Source organism: Mesoplodon densirostris, chromosome 7 (assembly GCF_025265405.1).
Source record: "Mesoplodon densirostris isolate mMesDen1 chromosome 7, mMesDen1 primary haplotype, whole genome shotgun sequence".
Taxonomy (NCBI): Eukaryota; Metazoa; Chordata; class Mammalia; order Artiodactyla; family Ziphiidae; genus Mesoplodon; species Mesoplodon densirostris.
The window spans coordinates 114,258,929-114,285,531 of NC_082667.1; the positions used below are offsets into that span (position 1 = coordinate 114,258,929).

General features: G+C 45.4%; 1 protein-coding gene across 1 annotated transcript in view; it reads left to right on the plus strand.

Annotated features, from left to right (window-relative positions):
- Nucleotides 1–26,603, plus strand: part of SORL1 (sortilin related receptor 1) — a 159,341-nt gene that overhangs the window by 29,129 nt on the left and 103,609 nt on the right. The window contains exons 4-9 of the mRNA XM_060104032.1: nt 1,039–1,200; nt 3,048–3,115; nt 9,714–9,894; nt 19,436–19,537; nt 20,561–20,730; nt 26,354–26,546. Coding sequence (XP_059960015.1) covers nt 1,039–1,200; nt 3,048–3,115; nt 9,714–9,894; nt 19,436–19,537; nt 20,561–20,730; nt 26,354–26,546 — 876 coding nt within the window. The remainder of the gene's footprint in view (nt 1–1,038; nt 1,201–3,047; nt 3,116–9,713; nt 9,895–19,435; nt 19,538–20,560; nt 20,731–26,353; nt 26,547–26,603) is intronic.

Genomic DNA, 26,603 nt, shown 5'->3' on the forward strand with positions numbered 1-26,603 from the left:
CAAGCCCCAACACTGTCATCAAACCCATAATGTATTTTTTTTTCCTTCCTCTTTTGTTCCCAAGCTCAAACTGCCCTCGACTTGGCGAGTTCCTTCCCTGTGGAAGTCTTGTCTGCCCTTCAAGGCCCAAATCTTCCATGGAGTAATATCCCATCTCCCAAACCGGAACTGATCTGTAGTCTGTGCTCTCATAGGACTCTGTCCATGGTTTCTCAGTTGGTCTCATTTCCCCTTGCATTGTAGTTGGCTGTAGACACGTCTTTCTCCCACATTAGACTGGAAAGTGCTTAAGAGGAAGGGTCCTCTGCTTTCTCCGGGACACCCTCGGCATCTGGTCCAGGGTGAATATTCGGGGCACATTTGTTCAGTTGAATTGCTTTGATCCTTTCCCCTTGAGAACTCTTCAGGCCGGCAGTCACTCTCCAGCCTGACTTGTTCAGAGTCACTCACCCGTGGGGAAGCAAAATAAGGTGAGGCCCCTGCTTGCCTGCTGTGCTCCAGAGTGAGTCTGCCTGCCCCAGTGGCAACTGGGTCCTCAGAGCTGCCCTGTCACCTGGCACAGGGGCAAGAAGGGGAAGCTAAGCTTCCTGGGTGGGTGTGATGTCAGGGGTCTTCCTGGAAAGGTGTGTCAGAGGATGCACGGATAGTGAGCAGGCCCCTCCATGTGCAGCCAGCCTGGAGAGCAGGCCTCCTCTGCCCGGCTTCCTAGAGCTGCCCTCTGATTGTGACCGGGTGACCCCCCCAGGGAGTGAGAAAGGCCAAGTCAGTTGAAAGAAAAAATAGAAAGGCTTGACTCACTTCATTACCTGGGTAAACAAGAGCACCATCTGGCTTCAGCGCAGCCCGTCTGCACCCTTCCTTCGCCGAGCCTCGTGTGGTGTGCCCCGGAGTCTCTTCATTGCCAGGAGATGGCAGGAAAACCATGTGCGAGGGTGCCGGCCCCTGGCCTCTGCATGCGTGGGCACTCAAACTCTGTTGGGGAAGGGGTGTTCGGGGTGCGGCCAGGCTCTGCTCTGAGCTCTCCTCCTCGCCCTGCAGTACATCTTTGCAGATGCTTATGCCCAGTACCTCTGGACCACGTTTGACTTCTGCAACACCATCCAAGGCTTCTCCATCCCATTCCGGGCAGCTGACCTCCTCCTGCACAGCAAGGCCTCTAACCTTCTCCTGGGCTTTGACAGGTCTCACCCCAACAAGCAGGTAAGAGAGCTTCCGGAACACGGTCAGCTGGGGCTCCTTGAGGTTTCTGTTCTGCCCCAGTGGATCGCCTGTCCTTCAAGTGACCTCCCCCGACCCCTCCCTCCTCCTCTCTCAGGCTGAGCCTTTGTAGCTACTATTTCACTTCCCACGGCTGTGGAAAACTATATCCCCCTGGCACCCTGGGTCTGCATCCTAGCCAGGGAACAACACCCAGCCCCGGCAGGCCCTGTTAGTTACACATCAGGCCCTTCTTGCTGCAGGGAAACCTCTGTTAGTCCTGGGGGTAAATCAGGTCTCTGGAATTAAATCAAAGAGAGCCAGGTAGGGAAGGCTGGCATCAGAGCTGTGCTGGGACCTCTTGTCGAATTTCTGTTCTACCTTTCCCATCCTCCACCTTAAACATACTGCCCTTGCCTACCATTTTTTTTTTTTTTTGCGGTACATGGGCCTCTCACTGTTGTGGCCTCTCCCGTTGCGGAGCACAGGCTCCGGACGCGCAAGCTTAGCGGCCATGGCTCACGGGCCCAGCCTCACGGGCCCAGCTGTTCCGCGGCATGTGGGATCCTCCCGGACCGGGGCACGAACCCATGTCCCCTGCATTGGCAGGTGGACTCTCAACCACTGCACCACCAGGGAAGCCCTTGCCTACCATTTATTTGAAGTTACGATTCACTTAAATATTCTTGCTCTGTGTGTGTGCGCGTGTGCGTGCACATGAGTGCATGTGTGTGCGTGAATATAATATAAATTTGTGCATTTTCTTCCTTTAACCTGGATTTGAAGGAAAGGTGAGAGATGGGGACAGAGCCCGGGTAAGTTTCTATCTCAAGGTTAAAACTTGCCAAGTCGAGAGTATTGAGCTGGCATAATCCTGTGAACCCTGTTGGCCCTGTAGGATTGGATTCATGATGAGTTTCAAATGGCTTTGCTCAGAGGAACCTTGGAACGATTCTTTTTCTTTGCAGGTTGTTTAACCAAAACATGACCTGTTTATCTTCACTCGCCTTAGGGAGTAACCCAAGTATGGGCTGTTTACCTGTGTAGGTGGATTATTGTTGTTTTTAGTCTCTTGCTTCTTACTTCCTGGTCCCTAGGGTCACAGGAACCCTCAGGTTTTGTCTTTGGAAGTTGAGGGGCAAAGATCAGCAAGTCAGTGACTCATGGCCACACCCTGTGTATTCAGGGGATTCCCTAAGTCCTCTCCGTTCAGCTTTCATCACTGTGTCCCATTATGGGTTTTGTCTTTTTTTTTTTTTTTTTTTTTTTGCGATATGTGGGCCTCTCACTGTTGTGGCCTCTCCCGTTGCGGAGCACAGGCTCCGGACGCGCAGGCTCAGCAGCCATGGCTCACGGGCCCAGCCGCTCCGCGGCACGTGGGATCTTCCCGGACCGGGGCAGGAACCCGTGTCCCCTGCATCGGCAGGCGGACTCTCAACCACTGCACCACCAGGGAAGCCCCCATTATGGGTTTTTAAGGACACTGTTTCCCAGGCGAGAAGTACTGAGTATAATCCTTTTGTTTTCACCACCACTTGAGGGTCAGTCTTGAGTAAAATATAATTTCTGGTAATCCATTAAAGGAAGACAAGTCGCAATCGTTTTTCCTTCCTTCCCATACGGAGGTACTGAGACCTTAGTAACTGAATGGGGAAGAATGCGAAGGTGAACTTCCTGCGCTTCCTGCCCTTGCTGGCACGTAGGGTAACCGGGTTGGGTAATGTGATCTCCCCACCTGTCTTCACAGGGGACGTATTGTTGAGGAGGGGGTTTCCACGGGTGATGCCATTCAGGGATCTTACATCACACCAAAGCAACATCGTGACCCCTTGTCGCTTTGGTCTTTGCAGCTATGGAAATCAGATGATTTTGGCCAGACCTGGATCATGATTCAGGAACATGTGAAGTCCGTTTCTTGGTAAGTCGTGCCACCTGAGAACTTTGAGTTACATAATCCCCTTGCTTCAGTTCTAGCTCCTTCATGCAGGGCCAATCTGCCCTCCCCTGAAATGTGAAGCATCTGGTTCAGGAAAGACACATTCCAGACCTGGGAATGAGAGCTGCAGGTATAACAGACTCCCCAGGGGTTTGGGGGGGCGGTGAGGAAGGAAGATAACTTGTGACGGGAGTGACAGAGCTTTTGCATTTTTCAGTCCGTCAGGGAATCCAGGGGAATCTTGAAGCTCTTGCATGTATTAGAATTTCTAAAAGACCTTCATTTTTAGAGCATCATATCAGAAGTGGGGATTTTTCTCTAAAATTCGTTCATTTGTTCATTCATAACATATTTTTTTTGAATGTCTGCTGAATATAAAACATGCTTTAGGATGTAAGAAGTTGAATAACTGATGGATATAGTTATTAAGGAGATTGCAGTTTAGGAGAGAAGAAGAGACATTTTGTGCATGTAACATACATCATGAAAGAAGCATGAAGTCCCACGGACATAGCATAAGAAGCCAGAGGAGGGCCATGCTCCTTCCAGATGGGTCATAGGCAGCTCCACGGAGGAGGTTACTGTTGATCCAGGATGTGCACACCAGGTAGGGTGTGGCTGTTTGGAGGTGTGCAGGATGGGAATTCCAGATGGGAACAGAATGGCCCAAGGCAGAGACGAGGCATTGTGGTGCTTGGGTGGAGAACCCTGAGTCTTATCCTCGGACAGTGTATTGGGTGAAATTTGGAAAGGGATGTTGGTATCAGAATCTGCAGTGCTTGATAAAGGAATTTGGACTGAATTCTGAAAGCAATGGGGAGCCATTGTAGGTTTTTGAGAAGGAAAGTGAAATCAACAGGGCTAACCTTTAAGAGGTTGTTTTGGTCTTAGTCACTTCTGGTCTTTTACTGTTACGGGGATGATGTATATAATCTTGAATTTGTACATATGCAGACGAATGTGTAGGACAGACTCCCAGGAGTGGACTTGGTGGGTCAGTGGGAAAAAGTCAAACCATTCACACACTTGAGACCTCTTGATCTTCACCACCCTGGATCAGCCCTACCCATATGTCATCTTCCCCATTTCAGTTTCTAGTTGCTCAGGTGAAAAACTCTGAGTCATGACTGATTCCGTGTTTGTTTCATGCTTCACGTTCAGTCCATGAGGAAATCCCTTTGGCTCTACCTTCAGTATATACCCAGGATCCACTACTCAGCTACTGCTTTACTCCAAGTCACTGCTGTCACTCATTAATCATCCAACTGGTCTTTCTACTTCTACTCTTGTCCTTCTACAACTGATTCTCAGCATGGCCGTATTGATCCTGTTAAAAACAGGTCAGATCATGTTGTTCTTCTACTTTGAACCCTTTCATGTGCATCATTACTTTTCTCAGATTAAATGCCAGCTAACCACAGGGCCTTTGCACTTGCTATTTTCCCTGTCTAGAATGCTTTTACTAAAGATATATTTGTGGCTTGCTCCTTTACCTCATTCAAGTCTGCTCAAATAACATCTTCCAGATGGGGCCTCTCCTAAGGATCCCATTAAAATCGCAATTACTCCTGTCATTCCCAGTCTGCTGTAGCCTGATCTGTTCTTTTTTTGCACATCACTCATCACATCCTAATATACTCTTATTATGCTTATTATTTGTCTTTCTTCAATAGAATAAAACTACACGAGGGCATGGACTTTTTTTCAGTTTTGCACTGATATATTCCCAGTGACTAAAGCATTGAAATTGTAACTTTGCCAAATTTTCTATAGAAAGTGTCAAATTTTGCACTCATTCTCAACAACATAGAATTATGCCTTTTTCCACAGCCAGTGTGTTAGTATCTCAGTATAGTTGTATTTTAAAATTTTGTTTTATTAATTTATTTACTTACATGGTTGTGCTGGGTCTTTGTTGAGGCTTGCGGGCTCCTTAGTTGTGGCACATGGGCTCCTTAGTTGTGGCATGCAAACTCTTAGTTGTGGCATGTATATGGGCTCTAGTTCCCTGACCAGGGGTCGAACCTGGGCCCCTGCATTGGGAGCAACCACTGTGCCACCAGGTAAGTCCCTTGGTATGGTTTTGATTTGCATTTTTCTTATTATGAATGAGTTTGAACATCCTTTAACCTAAGGGTCATTTTTACTTCTTTTCTGGGGACGTGTCTCTTCATGCCCTTTGCCCTTTTTCCATTAGATTGTTCATCTCTTTATTACTGATTTTCAGGAGCTCTTTATATATTTGAGATTGGTCATTTGTGATATGAAAGAGCTTGTATGTGTGTGTTCATTTATATTTATATTTTCCAGTTTGTTATTGGTTTTTTTACTTTTACATGTAGTTTTAGTCCTCATTAAATGTAGTGGCTCCACAAGATGTAGATCCTGTCTCTACGTCTTTTAGCTGTGTGTTTGAAGAGGAATGTCTTTGAGTTCATATTGCTTCCTTAGTAATTAAGGACAGTAAAGGATGGAGCAGAGAGGGGCCTAACAGCTGAGTATCTTCAGGCTCCAGTGGACTTCCTTTTTTTTTTCTGTGGTACGCGGGCCTCTCACTGCTGCGGCCTCTCCCCTTGCGGAGCACAGGCTCCGGACGCGCAGGCTCAGCGGCCATGGCTCACGGGCCCAGCCGCTCCGCGGCATGTGAGATCTTCCCAGATCGGGGCACGAACCCGTGTCCCCTGCCTCGGCAGGCGGACTCTCAACCACTGCGCCACCAGGGAAGCCCTGGACTTCCTTTTTGTAGAGGGCAGCTCTTTCTGACTCTCATTATTTTCCTTGGGCAGAGGTCGTAGAGTCTTAGAGAGATTATAACCACACTCTCATCCGAGTACAACCTCTACCCAGGTTGTACATTAGAACTTTTTTTTTTGTGCTTTTTTTGAACTTTAAAGGGACAAATTGCTCTTTTTTCTGTTTAGAGAATCATATATTAAGAGGGCAAACCAGCAGGATTACTAAATAAAGAAGCTTCACGTTTGGGAATTTTTTTGTTGTACCTTCTGCCTCTGTGCAGACATGCAGATAGATATCCTAGGGGAAGGGGCTGGCCTGTCTTACTGTAGACAATTACATGTCTGGTGTCAGGGAATTTCAGGCTATTTGAGGGATTTCTCCTAGGATTCCCCATAATATGTGAGAGTGTAATCTAACCTCTCAGAGAATAAAGGCACACTTTGTACAACGATGCTTGGTAGCCTAGGAGCAGCAGGGGTGAGGAAAACCAGTGATTTATGTTATCCAGAGCTGGAGGTTGGCAAGACAGGACAGAGGATGAGCCATGGGGGCGGGTTTCAAGGATGCTCTGTGGAGCACCCCTGAAAGGCTGTAAGTGAGGTGGGTGAGGCCAAGTGAGGACCAGTGACTGTGCTCAGGGACAGAGCAAGGCTTGGAACTTCCAAATGAGGGTAAAGAGGACAGGAAGTCAGGGTCAGTGAGCATGGAAAGTGGGAGGCGGGCGATTGCCAAGTACAGGAATTTGTTGGGGGAGCAGCTCTCAGAAAGGAGAGGTTCAGATGTGGATGATGGAAGAGAATTGGGATGAAAGTCACAGCTCTTTCTGTTGCTAGCTGTTGGCTGCTGCTTTTGGTTACGAAGGAATAGTAGAAGTGAGCTCCACCTCAGTATCTGGGTAAAGGTCCCTTCCTCTATGCCTTTTCAAAAATATCCAGCGTGTTTTTTTTTTTTGTGTGTGGCACGCGGGCCTCTCACTGTTGTGGCCTCTCCCGTTGCGGAGCACAGGCTCTGGATGCTCAGGCCCAGCGGCCATGGCTCACGGGACCAGCCACTCCACGGCATGTGGGATCTTCCCGGACTGGGGCACGAACCTGTGTCCCCTGCATCGGCAGGCGGACTCTCAACCACTGCGCCACCAGGGAAGCCCTCCAGCGTGTTTTAATTTGCATATCCTCTAGGGTAGAGGAAGTACTTTAATCAGTACTTCTTTTTTTTTTTTTTAATTGAACTTCTTGTCAATGAACAATCTCTATTCATTAAATTTTTTTTGCTTTATAACAAATTTAATCAGTTATACATATACATATGTTTCCATATCCCCTCCCTTTTGCGTCTCCCTCCCACACTCCCTATCCCACCCCTCCAGGCGGTCACAAAACACCGAGCTGATCTCCCTGTGCTATGCAGCTGCTTCCCACTAGCTATCTACCTTACGTTTGGTAGTGTATATATGTCCATGCCGCTCTTTCACTTTGTCACAGCTTACCCTTCCCCCTCCCCATATCCTCAAGTCCATTCTCTAGTAGGTCTGTGTCTTTATTCCTGTCTTACCCCTATGTTCTTCATGACATTTTTTTTCTTAAATTCCATATATATGTGTCAGCATACAGTATTTGTCTTTCTCTTTCTGACTTACTTCACTCTGTATGACAGACTCTAGGTCTATCCACCTCATTACAAATAGCTCAATTTCATTTCTTTTTATGGCTGAGTAATATTCCATTGTATATATGTGCCACATCTTCTTTATCCATTCATCCGATGATGGACACTTAGGTTGTTTCCATCTCCGGGCTATTGTAAATAGGGCTGCTATGAACATTTTGGTACATGTCTCTTTTTGAATTATGGTTTTGACCCACCTCCTAGAGAAATGGAAATAAAGACAAAAATAAACACATGGGACCTAATGAAACTTAAAAGCTTTTGCACAGCAAAGGAAACCATAAACAAGACCAAAAGACAACCCTCAGAATGGGAGAAAATATTTGCAAATGAAGCAACTGACAAAGGATTAATCTCCAAAATTTATAAGCAGCTCATGCAGCTCAATAACAAAAAAACAAACAACCCAATCCAAAAATGGGCAGAAGACCTAAATAGACATTTCTCCACAGAAGATATACAGACTGCCAACAAACACATGAAAGGATGCTCAACATCTTTACTCATTAGAGAAATGCAAATCAAAACTACAATGAGATATCATCTCACACCAGTCAGAATGGCCATCATCAAAAAATCTAGAAACAATAAATGCTGGAGAGGGTGTGGAAAAAAGGGAACACTCTTGCACTGCTGTTGGGAATGTGAATTGGTACAGCCACTATGGAGAACAGTATGGAGGTTCCTTAAAAAACTACAAATAGAACTACCATATGACCCAGCAATCCCACTACTGGGCATATACCCTGAGAAAACCATAAATCAGTACTTCTAATTGTGGAAAAGAAGAGAGCACGTCCTCCCCACCCCTCCCCTGCTCTGCACACAGAGCATCTCACGGTGAACATTAGTTTCTCTCATTGGGACAGGCTGGTTTCTCCAGTGTCTGACCAAGACTCCAGATTGTAGGGCCAAAGTCAAGTCTTCCCCCTTTGCAAAAAGAGGCTCTTTTGTTTTTCTCTCTTATCTCCCTTCTTTTCTTCTTCCTCCCTTCCTCCCTCCTTTCTTTTCTTTTCCTTCCCATCCCTTCTGTCTTGGAACTTGCTCTTGACAATACATCTTGGAAGGAATTTCCTATCATTGCCTTCATTATCCCGAGAGCCATTGTGTCTATAGAACCGTACAAAGGTGGTTTGTGTGAATTAATCATTAATGAGTCCTTCTGCTTCTCCTTGGGTCATCACTGCATCCTCACTGTGAAGCTCTCCTCCAGATTTTTCCCACTGTTTTTCCCTCTTGCTAAATGGTCCGCCTGGCCTTGGTGTTCTTGTGCATGTTAGGAAACCTCGGGCAGGTCAGTTGTCCTCCCAGGCTGCTCTTAGGGCCCTTCTTTGCGGACACACCAGTGCAGAGATTCTTCTCTGAGGTAGTTTGATCTAATCACTCTGCAGTTTTCAGTTTGGAAGAGCTTCTGTAATATGTCCGTGGATCCATGCAGCAAAGATCAATGCAGCAAGGAACTCTATAGGATAAAAAGAAATGTAAAACATGGCCTTTGATGGAATCTGTACTCTGTCTAGGAAGCTCAGACAGACACATTATGGTGAACGGTATAATATAGTGGGTAAGAAGCTCCATTGAGTAAAGTGAGAAGACTGATTCCAAAATCCACTTAAGGCAGTTCTCTCCCTTTTCTTGAACTCATAAAAAAGGCTTGGAATTGAGACGCATTGCTAGTGATGGGAGAAGGGCATGGGGGAAGGCTTCCTGGAAGAGGGGGACTTGCACTTGATCTCAGAAGACGAGTAGGATTTAGATGTGCAGATGAGAGTCTATGCAGAGGGCATCCAGGCAGAGGGGGATAGTGTGGACAGAAGCACAGAGGGAGAGTTGAGCCCTGCGTTTCTGAAGGACATCAAGGGGATCAGTACACTTGCCTTTCTCTTTTCCTTCTTCTCCCTCTCCTCTAGCCCCGCCGGAGCTTGCCTGGAGCAAAACCCAGGCTGCATTGTAAATAACAGTACCAGCAGAAAATACTTGACAAGTGGCAATTCCTTTCCCTCTCTACTGAGCCAAGGAGCCACCAAAGGGATGTGTTTACAGCACAGAGAGAGAGCATCACTTGTAGCTGCTGCCATGGTGACCCTGAGTTCTCACTGATGGTCTGCATGGCAGGACCTCCACGCCTCCAACGGCTCAATGTGGAGATGATGACAACTGCTTTTTTTTTTTCTTCCAGGGGAATCGATCCCTATGACAAGCCAAACACCATCTACGTTGAACGGCACGAACCCTCTGGCTACTCCACAGTTTTCCGAAGTACAGACTTCTTCCAGTCCCGGGAGAACCTGGAGGTGATCCTGGAGGAAGTGAGGGACTTCCAGCTGCGGGATAAGTACATGTTTGCCACAAAGGTGGTGGTAAGTTCGAGGAGTCAACTGCTTTTGAGTGTCCTTTCTGAGGGTGGCCGTTCTGTGATCAGGCACGGAGGGTCCACGCAAGCAGGGACGGGATGCACGTGCCTGGGGGAGCTTGACTGCAGGTGCTGGATGTAGCTGGACACTCCCAAGGGGCCTGGAAGGTTCTGGGAGGTCAAGGAGCAGAAAAGCTTAGACAACCACTCAGAGTGTCTCTGGGTGCTAGGAATTTGGTCCTTTCCTGGTCCAAGCATCCTTGACCAACACACATTTCTTTGAAATCCCAGTGAAAAGAACACGGAAAGGAGGGGTGGGGCTAAGTGGCTTTTTTCTTTAATCCCACTACCTGATTTCCCTGCAGCTCAGGCCGATTTCTTTGGGAGGTTTGGACACATGTTCATTTACATGGCTAATAGAGTGTGTAGTCATTGGCTAGTGGGAGTTAATGCTCTAAGAAAAGCAGTACTTAAGCTTCTAGCTGTCAGTAAGTAGCTTACGTCTCAGGCTTTGGGAAAATCTCCTTGATTTTATGTGTTGGAGCCACATGCTGAAATGGAGGGCTTGCTCATTTAAAACCACAGTTGATTATTTAACAGGACTTGCCTTGCAGCTGTATCAAGTTGCAACCATACTGCCCTTGGGTAAAGGAAAAAACCAGGCCTGGCCAAAAGTAGGTTGGGCTGCTCTTGCTGGCGGGTGTAAGCTTGCTTTCATAACGCAACCATTGCCTCCTTGACCTCAGGTCTGACGGAGGTCTCTGGTGCCTGGGCGGTTGCTCTGTTAACCTTAGGGACTAAAACCAGATGTCGTGTTTTCCTCCAGGTTCACACTTATTTATATGTTGGTAGCTGGCCAGGCAGAAGCAGGTCAACCCCCTTGGTAGGATTCTAGGGTGGAGAGAGGACTTCCCCAAAAGGGAAAGCAGGGAGCGAGGTTGGAATCAGAAGAGAAGATGCGAGAGGCTAAAGGCCAGAGGGGTTCCCCATTACACACCTCGAAAAATGTGTTTTAAGACCACTAAACTATGACAAGTTTTCTTCTGTCAGGCTCTTTGCCTCGAGTCACTCCCTGGATCATTTGCTTCCTGCCTTGCCCGTCTGTCTCTTTCTCTTACACACGCGTGTGCATGCAGAACAGCCCAAGGACACAAGCATCCTTGAGTTGCTTCAGGCAGAGATGTGCTGGGAGTGCAGAGGTGAGAGGTCAGGCCTGAGGACTGGTACCTTGTGACATCTAGTTGGGTGACCCCAAGTACCAGTTTTGTGTTTAAAACCTTGTCTCCAGTCCTCTGGTGCTCATAGGTCTTTTTTGTTTTAGTTTCTCTTGGGCCTGTGCTTTTTGTGATTTTAATTTCTCAATTTTAAGGCCCAGTGACTGATTCCCAGACTTCTTTTACTGACTGAGCTGGGAGGGTCTGAGGCAGAGAGCACTTGTGCATTCCCTTATCCTGTTATTTCTAGATCTCACACCTGAGAATAAGTTATATCCCATTTGGAGCTTTCTGTGCCTCTGTTCTGCCATCACAGCTACGTCTGTTCTGTAGACATAGCTGATTTGCAGAGTGCCGGTGGTAATTTCTTTACTATTCCTGGCCAGTGGTAGGATCAGGGGCTGTGTCTGTTTGATCATCACTGCTGCAGCTCCCAGTATCTTGCACAATGCTTGATACATAGCAGATGTACAGTAGAGTCGAATGAATCTTTGCCTGCCTAATTTAGAAAGATTAGGCTACTGGGGTTTTCTTTGGGTGGGGGGGATGGGATTGGGGGATATTAAATTATTAGTTCTTTTATTGTCAACTCTCAACTCAGTGTGTGGCTTATTGATTTATATGGTATTGGTGGCAAAATTGTAGTTGTGTTGGCTTCTTCCTTCAGCACACGGATGGACCACCAGATTCCAAGGTCAGCGGTGTTAGCTAGACGCTCCAGGTGAGATGAGCTAGGCTACCTCATGGGAGTGTTGTCTTAGGGTCACCTGCAGCAGCAGCAGCAAGGGCCCTTGTTACAAATGCAGACGGCAGGGCCCAAATGCATTTTTTTCCCCTGAGCATCCCTAGGTTGCCTAAGTCTCCAAAATTTGAGACATTCTTCGCTAAAGCCTTCTACATGCAGAAGCTTCCAATGATAGTTATATTATCAAAGGAATGTTTCTCAATGGATAGGTTGATGAGAGAAGAAGCACAACTGGCAGTGGATAATAAAATGGGTATTTTTCTCCTTAATACACTAGAGTCCTAAGCCATAAGGATAAACTACATTGGCCTTGGTTGGATAACCCTGTCAGTAGGAGTATTGAGGCCTGCAAGTGTCACTTCTTATCCGGGGTGTGCCTAGCACTCTGGTTGCTGGTTTTGGGGAATTCTGAGTGACTTTAATGTTAAATGGATTCAAATCCAATTAGGAAAGTCAAGAAACTAATTGTAAAACGACAGAAAATTGGTTTTGGGAGATTAACTCTTTTGCTTTTTTCCGGTGCCGTGAATGATTCCAATTCTTTGCAAGTTCGTACTTTAGAACGTTTCTGGGCAGCCCTCTGGGTTCTGGACTGGAGCTGGATTTCAAGTCTTCCTAACTCTCTGGGGCCCTCCTGGCCTGGCTCTAACTTCACGTGTGCTTTGTATCGGATGCCCTTCCATTTTTTTTTAACCCAAGTTTAATTTGTATTCCTTGGTTTTTGACATGAAATTCACTTACATAGTCCACATCATAGGGCCATTAATGCAACAGGGAGGCACCTCTGCAAAGGGACCGACATCAGTTTGTGAACTTGGTGAGACACAGCTGTGAGGTACTTCCTGGTGGGTAACAGTAGTTGCTGAACAGTGGGAGGGAGGTGAGGGCTGGCTGCTGCTCGCTGGCTGCACTCCCAGCCTCTCCTGAAAGCCACGCTCAGACATCTCTTGCACAAACATGCAGCAGTGAGCCAGCACCTGATGCATGAGCCTGATGGAGTCTCCTCTCTGTTCTTACAGATGATGCAGACACAGGGTTCTAGAGCAGGCTTGGCAAACCGTGGTCCTTCACTTGTCTTTGTCAATAAAGTTTTATTGAAACACAGCCATGCTCATTTGCTATGTGTCACCTGTTGCTGCTTTCATGTTACAGTGGCAGAAATGAATCATTTCATAGAGGCAGGATGGCCCACAAAGTCTAAAGTATTTCTATACAGACCTTCACAGAAAAACTTTGCCAACCGTTGTTTTAGAGGCAGGATTCTTTTCGCCTTTCAGTTGGCATCAGGCAGCTAGAATCCTCCAACGCAAGACCTTGATAAATCTGAGGCATAACCCCCAAGAGTTCAGGTGACAGGCCTTCCTAAATTGCTGTGCCCTTTTCATTCCAGGGTGTTATCTTTAGGATATTATGGCTAATTCAGACACCTTGCATTCTGCAGATTTCCCGAGAGAACTCATTTGGACTTTCACTATTCTGACCAACCAACCACTAATTTCACTATAGGAAACCAATTTCTAACCATCATTATGCTAATTTAAAGTCGCTAAGGCTGATAGAGATAATGGAAAAACTTAGTTATTGCCTCAGAACTATAGGCTTCTACACGGGAGGTTAGCTGGCCACGGTTGGGATGTGACTTTTAGGAAAACTGACCAAAATCTGACTATTGACTAATTATTTTAATTATGACATCACTTAAATGTCTCCAAACATAGACCTAGGTATACGCACTCACTGCTTATAACTCATACAACAATAAAGCTCGAACGTTTTTACGGATTAAAGATAAGACTATAATACCAATATGTTTAAAATTAATTTTTTATAATACCAGTATTGAGATATAATTTGTACAGCATAAAATTCACCCTTGTAAAGTACACAATTCAGTGGTTTATTTCACGAGGTCACGTAACGCTCACCACGACCTAAACTGTGGTCACGCCCAAAGGAAACTTCATACACATTAGCAATATTTTCCACTCCCCTCTCCTTCCAGCCCCTTGCAACCAGGAATCTACTTTCTGCCTTATGGATTTACCTATTCTGGACATTTTATGTAAATGTAAATTTATATGATTTGTGACCTTTCGTCACTGTTGTCTTTCATAGTATCGTGTTTTCGAGCTTCATGCATGTTGAAGCAGGGATCGTGGGGATCACCGTAGCTTTACGTTCGCTGCTTCTTACTCCTGCCAGATCCAATCTCTGGTTGAACCCCTCTGGCGAATTTTTGTTTTGAGTTATTGTACTTTTCAACTCAAGAATTTCTATTTGTTTCTTTTTTTAAAAAAATAATTTATGTTTCTTTATAGATATCCTCTATTTGGTGAGACAGTGTTCTCATACTTTCCTTTTAATTCTTGACACATGATTTCCTTTAGTTCTTTGAATGTGTTTAGGATAGGGGATTTAAATTTCTTGGCCGATAAATCTGATATCTGGCCTTCCTCAGGAACAGTTTCTGTTGACTGTTGTGTGTGTGTGTGTCGTGCATATGGGTGATACGTTGCTGTTTGCTTGCCCTTGTTTTGGTGGAAAACCAGACATTTTAAGTGATATAATGTGACAGCTCCTCATATCAGAGTAACTCATTCCCAGGGGGAGCTTTTTGTTGCCTTTTGTTGGTATTATTGTTGCCTTTGTTTTGTGAGTTTCCTGCATTCATTTTGTAAAGTCTGAATCCCTTGGTGGGTATGGCTAGTAAAGTACTGACCATTAGTGGTCAGCTAATGACTGAAGAGAGATTTCCTTAAGTACTTTGAGCCATTCGTCTGGCAGCCTTTGCTGATGGCCTCTGAGTGTGTGTTGGTGGCATGCCTTCTACAACTCTGCCTTAGCCTCTGCTTCTTGTTTGTGTAGAGACTCAAGGTTGTTAGCTGGATGTGAGAGATTAGGCCCTTTCAGTTCTTTCCTGAGCATAGCACAGCCCTTTTGTGTGTGACCTTGTAAATGTCTTGGAATATTTCAGAGCTTATCAAAGCCTCTTAGGGACATCTTCTTCCCCAGTTTTTCCATTTATGCTTTTTAGTTCACCTTTTGCAGTTCCAAGCGATAATGTTTCTCCAGCAGCTGTGGTGTTAAAACATTTGCCACTTGTCACTGTTCCCCGTAAATGCCCTGGCTACAGGTCTGTGTGTACAGTGAACTGAGTCATGTTATATAAAGAGAAGACCTGAGAATGCAGCTTTCAAGCGAGTCACCAGGCAGATCAGATCTGACAGTCTTCTGGCTGTGGGGCATTTGGGAAGCTCCAAACCTGTTCTGCCCTCTCCACGGGCTGCTGGGCTGTTGGTTTTCACAGCTGTTGTAGCTGTGAAGCTGTGGGTTTCCCAGGCTACCACGGAGCTAGAGAGAAAAGGGATGGGATTAGAACAAGTTAAAACATCACCAAGTTAGCTCTTCTTGCCGGGCTTCCGTCGTTGTCTTGAATAAATGCTCCTTGAGTTTTTGCAAGCTTTTATTTCATTTTCAGCATTCTGAAAAAGTTGATTTTGAGAATTTTTGTCAGTGTTCTTGTTGTTTTCACAGATGAGCGGGTTTTTAGAGTTCCTTACTTTGCCGTTCCAGAAGTGCTTTCAATTAATATTAACTTTGCAAACTTTTTATTATGGACATTTTCACATCTACATAAAAGAATAGTTTGTACTGATAGGACCTCCCCTTGTGCCTTCATTCAGTCTCAATAGGATCTACGTTTGCTAATCTCTTTTCAGCTGTCTACGCACTACTTATTTTTTTCCTGGACTGTTTTAACGCAAATCCAGATTTATCATTTTATCCATAAATTGGGTATAAACAACATGAATGTGAATGATATTTAGCCGAAACTTTGTTACTGCTTTGAAGGAGAAGGTGGTAGGGAGTCTTACAGCCCAGGTGCTTCTAAACCAATGTCTTTGTCCACCACGTGCCTTGGGTCCCTCATTTCTCCCACCAATTTTTTCTGTGAAACTTCCAGTTGAATGTTCATTGTGACGTCCTTTGACCTTCACTTGGCAAGAATATGTCATTTAGTTAGTTCCTTTCTGCTCTTTTCTCCTGCCCTCCCATTTCTTTTTGCTATTGACAGAATCTCAAGCATAAATGTACACTCACTCTCTGAAATTCAGATTATTCAGAATCTTATATTAATTTATTTTTTACTTATCAGAAATGAAAATACCAAATGAAAAAAAAATCTTATAAATTCTCAGACCCTATAATATTGGTGTAAATTAAAACATTTAAATAATTCCAAGTCTTTGGTGAAGGTATGTGTGCTGGTAGATATATTAATGGAATAGCCTTTCAGGAAGGCCATTTATACTATAGATCAAAAATGGAAAATTTGACCTAGGAGTTGTAAGGATGCATCCTACAAATATTCTTGTGTAGCTGTGAAAAAGGTAATACATACAAGTACGTTCATTGAAGAGTGCTTCTGGAAATAACCTAAATGGCCATTAATAGCTGTTAAATCAAAGATGTCTAAGATACACTGTTGATGGGAAAAGTTTAACTGTAGAACAGTACTCTGCTCATGAAAAAAGTCAAGTTGCACAACAGTATTTCTATCATGATCTAATTTGTATGTGAAAAAGAAATTTGGATGTATCAGTTTGGCACTGTGTTTGGCTAGCAGACTAGAAATAAAAGCAGCTTAGCCAAGACGGAGGTTTATTTTTCCCTCATCAGTGCTGCCGGAGGTAGGCAGTCTAGGGCTGGCATGTTGATGCCCTGGTGTTATTGGGGTCGCAGACCTCTATCTTGCTGTTCTACCATCCAAACAAATCATTTCCATTCTCAAAGTTCCCTCATGGTCCACGACACTTGTACTAGCCTTGGAGTCTATTGGAGTTAAGAAGAATTAAGGACAGACAGAAAGGTCAAAATAGGACCCCTCCTAGCTGATTCAGTCTCTTTAAGCAAGTTTCCTTGAAACCCAACACAATAGTCTGTTTATGTCTCATTGACTGGTACTCAGTCGCATGACCACACAGAGTTGTACAAAAGGAAGAGAGCCTTAGTCTTTTACTCAGGTGGCCGTCAGGGTCCTTTTGCCAAGGATGAAAGGGATTAATGGATGCTGGGGTAAGTGTAGCAGTGTCTGTCACTCTCTGAATATGCTCATAGGTGACAGCACAGAACATTTCTGAAGGAATGGCCCAGAGCCTGTTACCGGTGAGCACTCGGGAGCAGAGTGGAAACAGATCTTCTGCATTTTACCTTGTACCTGTCTGTATTGTGAGACGTTTTCCATGAGTACGTTTTACTTTTATAATAATGGTAAAGGAAAACCCAACATCAACAAAAACCCATAGTTTATTAAGAAACACATCTTACAATCAATAGTGTGCCATAGTTTCACTGTTAATACTTTTCTTGGTGGTAGTAAAATATCACAATAACTCGTCTACAGATGCTTTAGGAATGAACCTAATTATCCAGATTTAGGATTTATTCTCTTGGAAGGAAGTGGGATGGATGTGTTTAGAGGTTTTTCATGACCTTAGTATTCTGTGATTTTTGCATTTATGCCTTGCTATCCATTCTCAATTCTCAAGCTTCCCAGCCGCCATCATTAAGAACATTTAACTAATGATGGGCCTGAATGTCACTGAGAAAAGTGGCTCCTTTCTCAGGTATAACTGCTGTAGGAAGTAGTGACAAAACATAAAGCATAAAAAATATGTGTTTCACTGATATCTGTGTATTTATATATATTCATAAGGATTTATATAGGGTGACCTAAATCACCTGACCTTTATACATAGTTATAAAACTTTATTGACTTAAGGAGGGCTTTTGGAATCTATACATAGCAGTTTTACTGGGAACTCTTCTCTCATTCAGGTGATACATTTTGCGTTTTTAATCAGTCTATCATTTCTATAGCCCCATACTGAGGACAAGCTATTATGTGGGGTTTTTTTTGTTGTTGTTTGTTTGTTTGTTTGTTTGTTTGCGGTATGCGGGCCTCTCACTGTTGTGGCCTCTCCCGTTGCGGAGCACAGGCTCCGGACGCGCAGGCTCAACAGCCATGGCCCACGGGCCCAGCCGCTCCGCGGCATGTGGGATCCTCCCAGACCGGGGCACGAACCCGCGTCCCCTGCATCGGCAGGCGGACTCCCAACCACTGCGCCACCAGGGAAGCCCCATATTATGTGGTTTTCAGTGTGCCATTTTGAAAAGGCAGTCTTCTATACTTCTCTACCTGGCTTCTTTAAAACAGACTACTTTTAACCAGTGTTCAGTGGTGGCTTGAAAAAAAAATGTGTGTGTGTGTGTGTGTGTGTACACACACATTCTGCTGCTCAAATGAATAGAAAATAACTTCATGTTCATCAGCTTGCTCTTCACAGTATTTATTGGACATGCATGAGCCTATGTATTAGTAGTTGTTATTATTACAGTTAAGAGAAATTGGCATCTTCCTTACTCTATAGGAATTTAAAATCTATAATAAACAGTAGCAACATAGCCAAGGATAAGTGAAGCCTTCTGGCTGGGGATCTCAACATTCTAATCAGTCGGGTGATAGTCGTGCTTGCGAGGATGTCCACATGAGGATGGGCCTCCCTGTCTGTTTTCGTAGATGTGCAACATTTGCCTTCAGTTCCCTGTCACAGACTTGTAGAGCTGGAAAAAACCACTTAGATCCTTTACAGTGTTTCTTATCCTTTTTTGACTCATTGACCCTTTTGAGAACCTGGTGAGACGTTCTCCCTAGCAAAACGAGTGAGTACATGGACACAGAAAATTTGCATATATATTTCTGGGGTTCCTGGACCACTTAAACCCATACCCAAAGTCCTGATTCAAATCAGCGTCTCATTTTATAGATGAATAAACTAGGACCTAGAGAAATTCAGAGGTAGCTCCAAACCTCGTGCTTTTATACACATTTTCAAGCTTCCAGCTGTGGTTTAATATCTCTAAAATGCAGCGTGATGCGGTCAGCGTCGTGTGGAGTGAATGCATCACGTGTGTGGTCACATCACGTGGAGTGTTCTGTATGCTACCAAAGAAAGCGTATTCTAGCAAAAGACCTTAATCATTGAGAAGTCTTAACAGATTAAAAATAAAATCAATGAAAATCCCTTCAACTCTTGGTACAGATGAAAGCCCTGTGACTCGGGGATCCTAGCGATCTGCAAATAAGAGTAGAAGGAGGAAGAGGGTATGTTTTTATGTGTATCAGGTGTGTGGCTGACCTCACCCTATGGTGGTTTGGGGGCTGTAGGCTTCTCCGCCCCGCCTGTCTCTCCATCACACACAATGCTCTCCCTTTTCACTGTCTGCTTAAGCTTTGGCAGCCGCCGCCCCCCTCCCCAAGCTCAAGTTCTCCCATCATACCATTGTCCTTCTTCATGTGGTATCTGGAGTATCTAACATTTATCGCAGACCAGGTATCTAGGATAAAGTGGTACAGCCCAAGCTGCCCAGTGACAGCAAATGTTGCAAAAATGTGCATTTGCAGTCACACTCTCTATTTTGTGTTTTTAGTTGAATCAGAGGGGTCTGACTTTTCTGTTTCCTTTTTCGCTCATTTTGAGTGGCGATAATATAGTACAGTTGATTTTTTTTTTCCTCTTCCTTGGCAGCATCTCTTCGGCAGTCTGCAGCCATCCTCTGTCCAGCTCTGGGTCTCCTTTGGCCGCAAGCCCATGCGAGCAGCCCAGTTTGTCACAAGATATCCTATTAATGTGAGTGGGGTCCACGCCGGGGTGGGAAGGAGTGCCGTTGTCCTCATGCAGAGGTTAGAGGGAGGGTGATGGGGTGTGGATACCTGATGGAGGCTCCCTGAAGTCACTTTCTAGGTTGGTCTCGAGAGAGAGAACCATTATGCTTTGGGCATCTTGGTCTGTTTTCTCCCTCTTCCCTTTTTGAAGTGGAACTGAATGGGAGCCTTAATTTGCTTTAAGTGGAGAAGGATTGGCAGAGAGGTTTGGGACCGGAGTCAATGGTCTCAGTGTGCTAGTGCTGAAGGAATGGGAGGTTAGTGATAGCAGCAGTTATTTATTAAGTACCTGCTGTGTTGCTCACAGATGGTGAGGTTCCAAAAGGGGATAGGATTCGAGTCTCACCCTTTTAGAAGCAGATGGGTTGGAGAGCCTGAGAGCAGAGCAGAGGAAGAAACCATGTACAGTCAAAGGCTTGACTGTGCAGTACGTGTTAGAACATAGAGAGCGATAGGGAAGGTCAGTGTGGGCTGGGTCATCAGAGAAGTGACCATGGGGAGGAGGTGGCATTTGGAGGCCTTGATGCCAGGAGTTGGTGTGATGGAAGGTTAGTAGCTAAGGGGAGGATGTGATGGAGAACACACTTGTCGGTTCTTTGCTTTCTCTGGGCTCTGCCTCCTGTAGTCACCTTAGAGAAAATGAGAGGGAAGGAAATGCACATTAATCCATATTGTACTTTGTACTAATGATAGGGAGACATTATTAACTAAAAGCGATTTCTGGGTCATTTTTAGAGTTCAGGGCCCATTCTTATTTTGTGTCCCACCTGCCAAGAAGGGGTTTGCTCCGGCCGTAAGGCAGCCTCAGGGTCTCCAAAGAGAGAGTCGGCCAAGCTTCTTTCCCGACATGGGGAGGCTTTCCGTGGGCTCCAAGCCCACACTCCTCACCGGGACATTTGGAAGTCATTGCTTTAGTGTGCACTGGGAGAGTCCATGGGGCCTGCGTGGTTTTTTTGACTTGTGTCTTTTTTGACTTCTGACGCCAAAGGAATATTACATTGCGGACGCCTCCGAGGACCAGGTGTTTGTGTGTGTCAGTCACAGTAACAACCGCACCAACCTGTACATCTCGGAGGCAGAGGGGCTGAAGTTCTCGCTGTCCTTGGAGAATGTGCTCTATTACAGCCCGGCAGGGGCAGGCAGTGACACCTTGGTGAGGTAAGGAGACCGGGAGGCCCTCCCTGCTTTCTTAGCCCCGCACGACCTCTGGTTGGGTGGTTTTCAACATTAGCTGCACATTTGGACTCACCTCGGCAGGGAGGTTTCAGAAACCCCGATTCTGCCTGGCTCACCTTCCTAGAAATTATATTTTATCTGGTTTGGGATGTGATGGGTGTGTGAGGATTTTAAAAAGCTCCCCAGGTGACGTGTGTGTGATGCGCAGGCTGAGCACCACTGCCTGGCCGACACTTAGGGTCACCGCCACAGTGTCAACCGTTCCTTTGTGTTCCCTTCATTCAGTTACCTGGTTTTGTGGTCTCAGAGCCAGTGGGAAAGAGCACTTGCAAAATATCATCAACTCCAGACCAGCTGGTATATGTGGCCACAAGGCCCTGCTTCTGTGTGACTCTGGTTAATTGACATCATTACTCTTTTTTTCCGTCATTGCAAGGTATTGTTCTGTGGTGTCTGTGGAAAGACACCAACATCACTGATCCTTTGTCAGTAGATCACATGCCTGGGGTGGTCCGTGGAGGAGTCCGGGGTTTGGGAGGGGTGGATGCCACGAATCCGTGGGGGCACTGGTGCTACAAGCCCATGTATTCTCATTTATCGTGTGACAAACCAGACTTGTGTGTGTCTGACTGAGATTACGTTTACTCTCTGCTCTTGGGAAGAGCCATGCAGTGGAGCTGACTGACTGGTCTGCGGTGAGGTCTGGCCCAAAGGCCGTGAGCACCAGATCAGAGGGCATGTCCTTGCTGCCCACTGTCCCTCTTCATGTTGCCAGTTCGTTCAGTCATCAGTTCATTCAGCAAGTATGCTGCTGCTTGGTGCCTGGTGATGTTGCGTGTACAGCCATGAGATATTGTATCCAGCAAGGAAAACTCAGGACGAGGCCCCCATTCTATGGAGCTTTTGTTCTAACTGGGGGAAGACAGAATATAAACAAACATGTGATCTGCTGGTAATGGTGAGTGCCAAGAAAAAAAATAAAGCGAGATAAGAGGACAGAGGGTTACGAGGTTATTACTTTATATTGGCTGGTCGTGGAAGGCTGTTTCAGGAGGGTGACATTCCAGTAGGTGCCTGAATTACACGAGGGAGGGAGCCGGGCCCATACCCCGGGGAAGAGCATTGCAGGCGGAGGGAACAGCAGGCACAGGGGTTCTGAGGTGGGACTTTGTTGGTTTATTTTAGGAGCAGTGAGGAGGCCAGGGTGGATGAAACAGCTGGTGGAGGGGAGAGAGCATCCCCAAGACACAGGAACCAAGAGAGCAGGGTTCAGGTTGTGTAGAGCCCTCAAGGGAGTAGAAAGAACTTTATCTTTTTTTCTTTTTTGTGCAGTGTCCTAACCACTGGACCGCAAGGGAATTCCCTATTTTTTCTTCTAAGCACGGTGGAGGGTCTTGACCAGAAGCTGGACATTATTTGATTTAACCTGTTACATTTTTTGGACACCATTTTAAAAACTGTGGATTGCATTATGTAAAGAAAAGTGCATGAAACATAAATGGGTAGTGTTCATGAATGATTTTCAGTGAATGCTCACGTGACTTATCTTTTAAAGAAGCCATCCTGGATGCTGTGTAGAAATTAGACAGCAGACTTTCATGTGTCTGGTGGGGACATGAGTGGAAGTGGACTTTCATGTGTCTGGGGGGGGACGCCCAGCTGTGAGAGCACTGCCGGAATCCAGGCCAGTGGAGATGGAGGTTGGCTGGACCCCGGGGCGGTAGCAGTGGAGATGCTGGAAATGGTCAAATTCTGACCATTTACTGATGGACTGGACATGGAGTATGAGAGAAGGAGGAGTCAGGGACCCACCACTGCTTGGCCAGGGTAGCTGCTGCAGTGATGGTTTCAGACGGACCGAGAAGGCTGGGCAAGGTGCGGGTGTGGGGAAAAGATCCAGAGTTCTGGTTTGGAGATGCCTGTTAGATATCCAAGCAGAGAACTTTCTGTGTGGTCTCTGATATGCTTTTCTATGCCGTTTCTTCTCCTTTGGAGGAGCTGTCATCTTTTACTCCTACTTTTTTTTCCCCCGGTGTAGACTCACAGGTTATTTATTTATTTATTTATTCTGTTTCCCCCCCACTCCCCGGCCCACAGATTATTTATTATTCAGTGTCTTATAATGTGTTATAAACCATTCCTGCCGTGATTCATCCTCAGGTGGTTCTGGTTTGGTCAGTCACGGCCCCTTCCGGCTGGCTCCTGTGGCTTTTTTTTTTTTTTTTTTTTTTTTTTTGATTTATTAAAGTGAAATTCTCATGATGTTATCTTAACCATTTTATTAAAGTAAACAACTCAGTGGCATATAGCACATTCACAATGTTGTGCAACCACCCGCTTTCTCTAATTCCCAAACATTTACATTTGTATTTCCCCCAAAGAAAACCCCTTACCCACTCAGCAGTTTCTCTCCATTCTCCCCTCCTCCAGCCCCTGGCAGCCACCAGGCTACTTTCTGTCTCTACGGAGTTGCCTGTCCTGGCTATTTCATATAAATGGAATCATACCATAACACCTGACCTTTGTGTCTGCCTTTGTGTCTGCTTCACTTTGTAATGTAATGTTTTCAGGGTTTATCCACATGTAACACGTGTCAATCAATACTTCATTTCTCTGTATGGGTGAGTAATAGTGTCCTTGCTTTTTTATAACTAAAATCATGAACCACTCTCTCTCTGGCCTTTTGCCGACTCTTTGTTTGTCACCTTTGAGAGCCTCCAGCTATGGGGCTGATAAGTCATGGCTTGGCCAAGGTTTCCTTGACTTCTGCATTTGTCAGCTCTTCAGGATGGAGATGGCAGGGCAGAGCAGGAGCCCGAAGCTGCAGCGAGCGGCTCCCCAGGAAGTGGGAACATCAGTGATGTGGCCATACGGCCACTGCGCACAGAGAGATGGCCCTTTATGCAGTTACAAATGTTCCCCCCTCCGACTCCCTGCCCTGCCTGACCACTCGGTCCAGTTAGGAAAATGAAAATAGATTTACGTCAAGATTCAAAGACGGACATCCTCCTTGGCCTTCTTATTTTTTTCCTTCAGATTTTATCTCGGGACTGGAGATGTTCAGATGTACTCAGTTGAATGACCTTTGTCAGCTGCGTCTCCATCTCAGCACGATGACATGGGACAAGGGTGAAGGAGCAGATTATGTGGGCAGGCTGGCTTAACTTAAAAAAAAGAAAACCACACCAAACCAAACGAGCTATTCTTTGAGCTCAGTGGGAAAGCGTGGTGCCGAGGACCTGGATCTCTTTACTTAGAGACAGGGAGAAGGAATTCTCACCAGGGGTGACCCTGACCTTGTGAGAGGTGCCAAGTGGAGGCAGCGTCTAGATGGAGGGACAGATGTGGTGGGCCCACAGGGCATCTTGAGGAGGGTGTGCTGGGTTTGGGCTGAGGGTGGTCGAGGGGGACCTGGTGAACTGCCTGGCGAGGGGAAGAGCAAGTGGTGAGAGCCAGGGAGAGAAAACGGAAGAAAATGGACTCTCCGGGGGCGATGCTTGGGTGAGTCAGGTAGTTGTAGGGTGCAAGGCGTCAGAGCGGGAGATGACAGGATGGACTGGGGCCTGGAGGAGTGGGGGACGTACAGAGGACAGGCTTCTGCTTGGATTGAAAAAATAAAACACCAGGAGAGAGACCAGGGGGAGAAACAGGGCTCCTGAAAACGAGAGAAATTTAGAACTCCCAGATAAATTGAAAGAAGCCAATACGGGGACCTCACGATGCTAGGATCACAAGCAGCTTAGCCGAGGTGAATGGAGGGGAGGGGGGAGCAGACGTGGGGCCCATTCCTAAGGAAGCAACTGAAAAACAACTAAAACAGACCTAAGGAAACCACGCGTCAGAGCATTTGGTCTCAGCGCTGGTGTTTTCTGGAGGACCTTGCTCCGTCTCTCAGCTGGGGTGGCCCTGCCACTTCTGTGTGCGTCTTCCTGTCTGAGGTGGCCAACAGTCATCCAGCTCGGAGATTTGTATGACAGATAAAGGGAAAGCGCAGTTCTGTGCTTTTTACAAAGCCCAGTGGCTCAGAACCCTCCAAATAAAGGACCCGCTTCCAGTTTTACAAGCCACGTGTGAACTGTGGCTACCCTTTCTGAGAGATCTGTTCTGTTGTAACGTGTGTACCATGTTAGAACAAAACTTCTTCCCAGGGAAATTACAGTATCTGGGCTAGCAGTTAAGGCCGGGGAGGGTCTTCTTCTCTGCTTCACTGTGAATAAGCATAACCTCAAGGTTTCCAGAGCCATCCTTGTTAGATATACCATGCCTTTGGGAAAGGGATTCTGCTTTGCTCCCTGACAAATCCTGTCAGCTTTTGTCTGATCAGGGTTTTGACTAATTAGTTGTAAGTATCTGGACAGTGGCTGTGTAACCCCTTAGCTATATTCCTATAGATTGGGTTAGATTGTAAGCCTCAACACTATAATTTTTTAAATTGAAGAATAGTTGATTTACAACGTATTAATTTCTGCTGTACAGCAGTGATTCAGTTATACATATATATACATTCTTTTTTATATTCAGTTCCATTATGGTTTATCATAGTATGTCAGATATAGTTCCCTGTGCTATACAGTAGGACCTTGTGGTTTATCCATTCTATATATAATAGTTTGCATCTGCTAACCCTAAACTCTCAATCCTTCCCTCTCCCACCACCCCCTCTCCCTTGGCAACCACAAGTCTGTTCTCTATGTCTGTGAGTCTGTTTCTGTTTCATAGATAGGTTCATTTGTGTCATATTTTAGATTCCACATGTAAGTAATATCATATGGTATTTGTCATTCTCTCTATGACTTATTTCACTTAGTATGATAATCTCTAGGTCCAACCATGTTGCTTCAAATGGCATTATTTCATTCTTTTTTATGGCTGAGTAGTATTCCATTGTATATACGTACCATGTCTTCTTTATCCATTCCTCTGTTGATGGACATTTAGGTTGTTTCCATGTCTTGGCTATTGTGAATAGGCCAGCACTATAATTAGTATCTGGTGAGTTTGGTTTAAGGTTTCCTGTTTGTCAGAGCTCACTAGAGGATTTGGGGTCAATTTCATTAGTGGAGAAATAAATGTGACTCTGACATCAACTTTTCCGTGTTGTATTCATCATTCTGAACCCCACGTGAGGAGTGATAGGTCAGATGAGCATCTTGGCCTTTAAAATGACAAAACATCACTTTTTAAAAAGGACAGATTATTCAGCCATAAGAAGGAATGAAGTACTGATCCAACATGGATAGACCTTGAAAACATTATGCTAAGAGAAAGTAACCAGATACAAAAGGCCACAAATTGTATAATTCCATTTATATGAAATATCCAGAAGAGGCAAATCCATAGAGACAAAAAACTGATCACTGGTTGCCAGCGTCTGGGATGGAAAGGGAAAGTGGGGCATGACTGCCAGTGGGTACAGGGTTTCCCTTTGGGAAGATGAAAATATTCTGGGACTACATAGTGATGATGGTTGCATAACATTGGGAAGGTACTTAATGCCACTGAATTGTGTACTTTAAAATGGTTAAATTTTATGTTATTTAAAATAAGAACATGCCAAGCAAATGATGAATTCATGCTCACAGCTGTTCATTTTCTCTTAATGTAGGTATTTTGCAAATGAACCATTTGCTGACTTCCACCGCGTGGAGGGGTTACAGGGAGTCTACATTGCTACTCTGATTAACGGTTCCATGAATGAAGAGAACATGAGATCAGTCATCACCTTTGACAAAGGGGGGACCTGGGAATTCCTTCAGGCCCCAGCCTTCACGGGATATGGAGAGAAAATCAATTGTGAGGTATAGATGCTTTGCTCTTGTTTGGATTGTTAATACACACTTTTAACTCTAGTTCTA